Raw genomic sequence first — 9861 nt, forward strand, 5'->3', positions numbered from 1 at the left:
CCTATCTCTACAAAGGGCGTTCCGTGTCGGACCCAAATGGTCTCCCCCCTAGAGAAGACTGAGTAGGATGTGGAATATATAGTACCCCTCCATCTCTTTCTCAGTGTCTGAGCCTCTGATGTCGTTAGGTGGGATTCCTGCAAGAACGTAATCTGTGCGTGTTGTCTCAGTAGGAACGCATGTATCCGGTGCCTTTTCTGAATCGCACCAAGTCCGCGCACATTCCAGGTGGCAAATCTATAGGATCCTGCTACTTCAGCCATAGTCTCCTCCTATCTGCTCTCGGAGTGTGGATAGAACTTTGCATTGCATGTTGTGAGTGTCAACTAGGAGACCTCTATGTTCCCTTCCCCAAACCGAACTAACTTGGCGCAGCAAAGTTACGGTGCTGAGCCGAACAAAAGAAATCATGAACCTAACAATTCGAGCATAGTTGCTTTCGCCAGTGGGGGGGGGGGGGGTCTAGCGCTATACTAGTCATCTTAACTGCTATATCGGGTGCCGCTGGCTCAACAGTAAGCCGGCATAGGGGCACTAGGCAGGAGTCTATCCGTAGCTTTCAGCTAGAGGTTCTTGGATAGGGGGTATATAAACCTATCAGGGTGCAACGTGCCTGGTGACTCCATCCTTGTATCTCACTCTGCGGTGTAGCGAGCCTTCCCCAGGCTCTGCCCCCCCATATCAAATAAATACAGTTCCCCAGCTCCCCCGGTATTCCCCTGCGAGCTATCGTTACAAGAAACATCCATTTATTATCAAAAAAGGATATCAAAAGTCATCAAGTGACCTGTCCGGTGCAGGCCAGTCTCTGCATCATCTTAGTTATCCAGCAAATCGTCTGCCGCCCTGGGCGTGATGGTGGGGAACAAGATCACGCTGTTGTCCGAGTCCGAATGAAGTGTGCTGTCATCTGTGTCAGTGTTGGTTTGCTCCTGACCATCACGAAAGTCGCCCACCAATTCCACTGCTTCTAGCTGGTCTTCTTTCTGCTGCTCCCGTGACGGGCCGCGTCACTCCGATCCTCCTTCCGTGGCAGGAGAACCTTTGCCCGCCCGTCCAGAACTCTTTCCCGAACCACCGGCCGCTGTGTCCCGCGCAGCATCCTGGCTGCCATCAATACCCATTACTTCCAGCCATTCCTCCACGTCTGTGGGGCTCTCAAAGAACTGAGTCTTGTTTTCATGCACAATCTTTAATCGAGCTGGGTACAAAAGCGCATATTTCAACTTGGCCCCTCGAAGTTTCTTCTCCACCTCCTGGTATGAAGAACGTTGTTTTTGTACTAAGTTGGTATAGTCTGGATAGAGGGATACTCGACAGTTCTCATATTGTATGACAGATTTCTCTCTCGCTTTGTGGAGGAGGGCATCTCTATCTCGGTAATTTAGTATTCGCACGATCGGGGGCGAGGCGGACAGCCAGACCTAGGTCTCTCAGTGGGGATGCGGTGTGCTCTCTCCACACAGAAATATGGCGATAGACCCTCTTCAGTGACATGGTCCAGGAACCATTGCTCCATGAAGTCTGCTGCGTGGGTCCCCTCGCAGCGCTCCGGAAGGCCAATGACGCGGATGTTGTTGCGCCGATTGCGTCCTTCCGCGTCCTCCATGCGGTCCATCAGGGAGGCGACCTGCTGTTGTAGTTGCTGAATAGACGTAGTGTGATCCGCCACTGTCGGGGTAAGGTCCGCAACCGCAAGGCCTTGATCTTTAACCTTGTCAGCCAGTTTATGGTGGTCTGCCTTAAGCAAGGATAAATTGGTGGTGAGGGCTCCGAGCTGCAGCTCCATTGCTGATCTGGAATCCCTCATCTCCTGTAGTATCAGGTCTAGTTTATCTGTTGGTTGTTCCCCAGCGGGGTTCGTCCCGTCGGCTCCAGCCAGGGCCCCACTCCCCTCGACAGTCAGGACATGCTGCGCCACTGCTGGGCCCTCCCTGCCCTCCTGCGTCTTCATCCCTCTTCGGACCATGGTGAGGGAGGCCTGTGATTGTCCGACCCCCTTCAACTCCGGATAGGGCTCTATCGCAGACTAAACCACTATTAACCAGTGCTAAAGTGCATATGCTCTGTACTTTAAATGTACTTGAAAGTCCTTAGTAAAGTGCACTGTGTGTCCAGTGCCTGTAAATCGAAGGACACCAGTGGGCCCCACAGCACTGATTGTGCCACCCACTTTAGTAGCCCTTTAAACACGGCTCAGGCCTACCATTACAGAACCTGTGCAATGCAGTTTTAAACTGCCATTTCGACCTGGCAAGTTAACCTACTTGTCAGGTCCAAACCTTCCCTTTCATTATACAGGGTGCACTGTATTTAAAAGGTAAGACACATAATTTTGAGTTTTGGAAAACTGTTAAATTACTTTTTCACTACTGCAACGCCTATCTCTTCCATAGGTTAACATTGAGATTGCCTTAAAACATATTTCAAATATAATTTACAATTGGGAAGGGATAGAGATTTGGAGTTTGATGTCTGTGGACTCACAATTTAAAGACACAACTTATGGTGAAGTTGGATTTTAAATTGCAAGCCTGAAAATGCCGCTTTTAGAGATTTTGCACTTTCTTACTTTAACCATTCTGTACCACGGCCTGTCTCTGAATACATGTCTGGGTTGGGTGATAGGTGGGCTTTGTGCATTCCCTCTAGACAGTCACACACAAAGGGAGCTGGGGTATGACATGTGCATCACCAGGCTTATTGGCCTTCCTGAGGTAGATTGGGAGGGAGGAGCTGGCATTTGCACCTGAATAGGGCTGAGCCTGTCCCAACACAAAGAGCTGAATACCCTCTGTATTGATTCTGGAGCCAGGGCAGGAAAGGCAGGGACTGTGTGATCTTCAAAGGCCTTTTTGAAGTCCTCCTCACTTCAAAGGTACATTTGGGTATAAGTGCTGGACCCCTGATACCACCAAATCAGAAATTTGCTGGAACCAAGGACATTCTGACTGGAAGAAGAGCTGCTGTGCTGTAGTACGGACTGTCACTTTGCTACCTGCATTGCTGTGTTGGTCTGCTGTCTGCTGATTGCTGTGCTGTAGGAGGGACTGCCACTTTTCTACCTGCTCTGTTAAGTTGGCCTGCTGCCTGATGCTTCTTGCCTGGGAGTGAGAGGGACTGGACCTGCTTTCTACCTCCTTCAACCCAAGTTTCTTCAAAGGCTTGTTGGCTGTCCTCCTGTTCTCTGAAGTCTCAGGGTCGCAAAAGACTTCTTGCAACTCTGCTGGTGCAACTGGACTCTGCAATCTGAGATTCCTATCCTTGCCTGAGGTGCCCCTCCAGTCCTGGTCTTCAGAAGTCAGTTCTTCAACTGTTTCAGTAGAAATCAACACAATGACATCTTTGCTTTGATCGGAACCAATGTAGTGTCGTCTGACACGGACGCAGTGCCGATTCGATGATGACGCATGACCAGACTGTGAGGTCCAATGACGATGCAGTGCCGATCCTTCAATGCCGACTGTGGGGCTTGATGTTGACACAGAGAAAATCTTCGACACAGACTGGGAGACTCGACTCCAACACATCGACCGAACTCCGTGGATCAGAACTGACCCAGTGAAGCCTTCGATGCTGATGCTTGCTTTGTACAAGCTACTTTTTCAGCAGGCCCTGCGTTGGTCCTATAGCCAGTCTGCCCTTCATCGCAGTTGGCCTGATCTTATGGATTTCCCTGGTCTAGGGCAACCTCAAGTAACATTTTAGTGCTATTGACTTCTAAGCACTGTTGTTGGATTCAATCTTTAAAAATTCATATCTCGATTTCTACTGATTGGAGTTTTGCTCTTATTTAACTCAGATACATTTTCTCTGTTTTCGTAAACTGGTGTGGATTCTTTGTGTGGTGTTGTCACTGTGTTACTGTAGTTAAAGTGTGCAAAAATACTTTAACACATTGCTCTTAAGTTATGCCTCACTGCTCTGTGCTAAGCTACCAGAGGGTGAGCAGAGGTTAATTTAGGTTGTATATCTGACTTACCCTGACTAGAAATGTGGCTCCTGCTTGGACAGGTTGTATACCATGTTTTTGCATTTGTATACCCTGACAACCAGAAACCTCAATTTCTAACAACACTAAATTTGCCTCTTGGAGGGGTCACCTGCTCAGTGATTGATGTTTTTTTCACTTCATCTCGCTAAGACAGTGGGAAGTTGGACACCTGCAAAAGATATATTTCAGCTTTATGTATCAGGCACAGGTAGAACAACAATCCCATCAAAAATCATGTAGTGAATATGTTTTTTTTATGGCTCAACGTCCCCATCTATCCTGTGATATAAACCAGCCCCGTTGTTGCCGATTCTGAAAACATTTAAGCTGATGGCATCATGTGTAACTGGGCTCCCCATATGCACACTACTGATTCTAAATGCATGGTGCTTCTTCCATGATGTTATCTGCAACCTGCTAGCCTACCAAAGCTGTCTAAGAATCTCGTGCTCCTTTTCTCTTCCTTAATAGATGTGGGAACTTTCCACAAACAGAGAATGGGGAGAAGCCAGGATGTAGCAAAAGGCTAAAGAGAACCATATACTTTATGGTGTCTATGTTACTCTTAGTCTATAGGCTCGTTCCAATTAACACCGTCTCATGGCCCGTCATCAATTGGGCAAAAACATATACTGGCTCCTTTTTTGAAGAGGGCAACCTTAGGGGGCACTCAGAAGCAGGGATGTGTGCAGGCCTCGATTTATGGATGTAAACATGCAGAACTGACATGCACAGCTCTAAAGTCAGCACATTTAGAAGCAGCTTCTGAGTCCCCCTCCCATTCCCCTCCCCCATTTGGTGACAGAGTGACCACAAGTTAAGGACTGGAAAGAGGATAAGAATTAAAAGTAAGAGAGTCACCGTAAAGGTAACCCTATTCATGTTGTCTGTTATTTATCTGCTTTTCGCTTGCCTTGCAGTTTATACATCTGAACCACATATCTGAACTCCTATCTATTTTCTTACTGTTTCAGGTATACTTCCACCGCCTTTTGCTCCTGATTCTCGAACAGTTTATGCTAAAGATATACAAGATGTTGGTGCCTTTTCTACAGTGAAAGGTGTCGTCCTTGAAGATTCGGACAAGGAATTTTTCGATGAGTTTGCTTCCGGCAATATCCCTATTCCATGGCAAGAAGAAATGATTGAAACTGGTATTTTTGGAGAACTGAATGACCAGTCAAACGACAAGAGAAGAAATTCCACGATGGAAAATTCATCCAAGTCTGGAGTTTGTCGAGTAGCATAAAGAAACCTCCGAGACACTTAGCACTTTAGTTGTAGGGAGCTCGCCAATGGGGGTGAGAATGGTTGGTTGATTTGCGTTATAAATCATATGTCCTTTTGTCATGATAGGACAGAAGGTAAGTCCAGCATTCAGCAGCCGCACTAATCTACCAGTAATCTCACATTTTGGGTTGGTTACTTTGCCCAACTTGTATATGACTCAGTGATTTCCATAATAGTTGGAGGGCGGAATTATGTGACATGTCAAAATCTCAAGAGTTCCCAGTCTAAGGAGGTCAGCTATACTTTCAGCTGATTAGGAGAAACACATGGAGAAAACACTACATGAACACCCATGCACCCGGGTGTCCACGCGGAGAGCAAGAAGCAACAATGGACTTTATATTTAGAACTTTCGAATTTTGAAATTATTATTATTATAATAATAACCTATTGTTTTGTAGCACTTGTTTTGCTTGTTTTGGAGTTATGAAGCATCTATTCTACAGAAAAGCAATGAGTTAGTGAATTAACATGATGAAGTTGAGTAATTAGTTCTGCAGATTTAAAAACCAATTTAAAGCAATAGAATCCATCGGTTTTGTGTCTGCTTTACACATATGCACCTACAGATATCCGCCCTGACAAATACACAAGGCATTAATATAGATAAAGAAGTTTAGTGGTAGTGTCAAAATAGTGAATACACCTCGCAGTCCCCCTAGAGGCCACCATAGCTCAGATTTGCAAAGCACACGAGTGATAGGGAAATATCAGTGAGCCTCAGACTGGGCAGGGTGGTTAGCAAATGAATGGAGAACTGTAGTAACAGGTAAATAAATAGTTTATTCTCCAAATTTATTTTTTCATAGGTTCACTCCAAGATTAAAACAGTTAACAGTTTTTAGCACATTAACAAGAAGGAAGCAGGCTCGCCTCATCGAAGGAGTTTGCGCAGAATTGTTTACCCTTCCAAATTATCTGTGGTTGAATCAGTATTCAGGAAGTAGTACTTGGTGAATGTGTATCTGTTCTTCCAGGTTGCAGCTATGCAGATGTCGTGCAGCATATAAGGCTGTTGATACAGAGATGCTCTGGTTGGGTGTGCTGGCACTCACCCTGTTAAGAGTTTGATTTACCTTTTTGTGGAAGAACACTATATAGGCTAACATCCATCTCGACATGCCTTATTTAGCAAGAGGGGGCTGCCCTTTCCATGTTGACAAATGGCCATAAAAATACGATATTATTGTATAATGCCTTTAGTCTTGTCAAGGTAGAATTTAAAGCATCTTTACACATGCAATGAGTGCACAGACCTTTTTATGTTGGAGGCAGGATTCAGAAAACTATAAATGTAGGACTACCGGTCTATTGAGGTGGAAGTCCAACAACCCTTTGGATTTGGACAGAGTACCATCTTGTCCTTTGAGAACTGCAGGAATTATTTCTTGATGGTCAGTGTGTGCAGCGCACTCATTCTTCTTGACAAAGTCAGTGTATGATGCAGCCCTATCTTCCAGGAGAGGAGTTTACATTCTGCTTTGTGGATGGGTTCAAACGTTGGTTACATGAGGTGACCAAGAACAGTGTCGAGGACCTAAGAAAGCGATGGTTGTCTCATTTGAGTTAAAGCTCAGAAAAGTCATTTCATAAACGTTTTTATAATCAGTTGACAGAAAAAATGTGAACAGAAGAACGTGTGTATCTGGAAATGCCAGGTAGATCGACTGACAGACATGAGCTGCAGGTCAGATTCGTTGGTGTGTGACAAACATAGGGGCATATTTACAAGCCCCTATCGCCACCACAAGGTCACTTTTAAAGATGTTGTGGCGGCGATACAGGCTTCGCCTTATTTACAAGGCAGTGTTCAGCCACTTAGCGTGGCTTAATGCCGCCTTGTAAATAAGGCACTCTTTCACACTTTACTTAGCGTAAAAGGGGAGGACAATGGGTGTTGCTGTAAGTTTTCCACCACAACACCCATTGATGTTGATACTGCCCCATATTTACAAGTGTGGCGTAAATGTGGGGCAGCACCAAAATTAAGACCAGGGAAAATCTGGACTTACCCTGGCGAAAACAGGAGAAATATGTAATTTCTCTTGGTATTTGCTGTTTCCATGTGTGCTGCATAAAACACCTTTGATTGTTTATATGCAGGAAGGTGTCCCTTCCTTCCTGCACATAAACAATCATAAAAAAATGAGGTTTTGCAACTTCTATGTGTGCTGCATTAAGCCGCACGCATAGAAGTTTCAAATCGCCATTTCAGATTGTTTATGTGCAGGAAGGGACACCTTCCTGTAAATAAACAATCGCTCCCTTTAACGCAGGCACCCTCGCTCTATGGTCCAAGGGGGCCTGTGCTGGCACTAAGCGTCTAAATTTAGCGCCAGCGCAGGGGAAAACGCAGTGCTGCACCATATTCTTGTAAATATGGTGCAGCCCTGCATTTCTAAAGTGACGGAGCGTGTTGTTAGCCTTCTTAGCTTAGTGACACACTTTGCTTGTAAATATGCCCCATGGTTCTACCATGAGTGCAGTGAGGCCTCTATCGGCACAACAAACACAGAATCTTTTCCATGTTGCACTATATATCTTGAAGGTGGATGTTGCACATACTTGCATCAAAACATTCCTGCTGATTTGTGGAATGTCCAAATGACCAAATACTAGGGACCAGATGTACGACCCTTACATTTTGCGACTTGCAAATTGCGTCGCTTTGCGACTCACAATTAGCAACTCGCAAAATTCAATGTACAACAGTGTCACAGACACTGTTAGTGATTCCCAAACGGGTCGCAAATTGCTGCCTCATCAATATTCATTAGGGAAAGTGCAATTTGAGACCCCATTGGGAATGGCTAGCACTCCCAGGGATGGTGGCTGCTAGGGTCAGCAGACCACCATGTCTGGGACTGCTTTTCAAATAAAGCAGTATTTTCTTTTAAATGCATCCCGCTTTCCTTAAATGAAAACGGGGTGCATTTAAAAAAGAAAAATGAAACTTTTCATTTTCATTTTCTTAGGGCAGGCAGTTGTCCCTGGGACCACTGCCTGCTCTTAAAAAAATAGTTTCTCATACACTCACGAAGGGGAAGGGGTCCCCTGGGGACCCCTGCCCGTTTGCGAGTGGTTTACCACCTACTAGAAGTAGGTGGTAAACTGCGAGTGTTTTGCAACCGCAAATGCGGTCGCAAAACAATATTCTTGCTATTAGGAAGGGACGCTCCTCGCTAATAGCGAGAGTCGCAAACGTTATTTGGCGAGGCAGTGACTCGCAAAATAGCATTTGTACATGCTATTACCCTTTTTTGCAGGCGCAAACTGGCCAATCACTCATTTGCGAGTGCAAAAAAGGGTCGTACATCTGGCCACTGGTGATCTAGCCAGGCTGTGAAGGTCAGGTAATTCGAATGTGATGTAGAATCTGAGTCCTTCCTTGCAATGTAGTTCCAGATGGATTTTGAGGGTTATAGTCAGAGAGTTCGAGAGCTGTATATGCTTGGCATACCAGAAATATCTCTGCCATGCAGGGGCGATCAATATTATCTTACGTGGCTCCTTTCTAACACTAGTGAGAACCCTCGGACCAGGGAAAATGGAAAAGCATTATACAAAGACGTGGACAAGTTCATTCCCCCAGATCTTCCTGTTTGAACTGTTGGCAAAAAGATGGCATTTCTTCTTGTACTGAGTCACACACAGTTCTAATCTTCGCATGAGCATATTATTTGTCACCACGGAAGGTTTAATCCCTGCCTAGTGGGTTTCATTCGAAGTCTGCACAATGCAGAATCAGCGGAATCCATGAAGATATAGACCCCTGGAGAAACATGTATTGCTGAAGTGGGTCAATTAATAGGACAGAGATGGATGTGGCGAGAGCCATCTAATTCCCCACACGATCCGGAGAGGGTAATGTCTTTCCTTGAGAAATATTGAGACAAGCTCCCAGAAATGTCAAGCTTTTTGCTGAAGATGGGGAAGAATTAGCCTGATTTAGAGTGAGCCCCTGGTGCTGGAACAGGGCCAGGAAGTCATTTGTTGGGTCTTCAGCCTCTCTCCTTCTGCACGCTTTTGTAAGTCAGTCATTTAAATAGAGGAAGACTTGACAGTTTGTTTTATGGACAAGTGCAGAGACTGGTGGGAGATATGTGATGAAAACATTTGAAGTTGAGTTGAGGCCGAATGGAGGAGCCTTGCACTGGTAGTGCTAACTGGCCATAGAAAAATTCTACAGTGTGGCCACCACAAATGATTAGGAGTAGTCACATAGTCCAATGTGATATTTTCCCATTCTGAGGCAAAGTCTAAGATCTTATCTCCCACTGTATGCAGAGTGGAGGAGGCCAGCAGGGGAAGTGGGGGTTGGGGGGGAGCTTGATTACGGCTGTCTTGATCCTGAGCATGCAAGGGCGCTCTTCTTTCTAGCAGCATTTTGCTGTAGATTTGTCTCTGAGACCTGGCATATCCTTGATCAATGTAGGATAGCCAGAAGTACCCATTCTGTCTGAGATGAGGGTTTGCAATAATACAGTGCCAGAAGTAAGCCTACTGTGTAGGCTCCTGTTTTGATGCCCTGAAACATCTCCTCCTCTTGTTTACAGAAGAGTGTCTGACAATTAAAA

At 45.5% G+C, this 9861-nt stretch overlaps 1 protein-coding gene across 1 annotated transcript in view; it reads left to right on the forward strand.

Moving 5' to 3' along the window:
• Positions 1-5806, forward strand: part of GRK1 (G protein-coupled receptor kinase 1) — a 636766-nt gene extending 630960 nt beyond the window's left edge. Inside the window, exon 7 of the mRNA XM_078658078.1 lies at positions 4969-5806. Within this exon, the coding sequence (XP_078514204.1) occupies positions 4969-5243 (275 nt within the window). The 3' untranslated portion in view covers positions 5244-5806. The remainder of the gene's footprint in view (positions 1-4968) is intronic.
• The last annotated feature ends 4055 nt before the right edge of the window (positions 5807-9861 follow it).

Source organism: Lissotriton helveticus, chromosome 8 (assembly GCF_964261635.1).
Source record: "Lissotriton helveticus chromosome 8, aLisHel1.1, whole genome shotgun sequence".
NCBI classification, from domain to species: domain Eukaryota; kingdom Metazoa; phylum Chordata; class Amphibia; order Caudata; family Salamandridae; genus Lissotriton; species Lissotriton helveticus.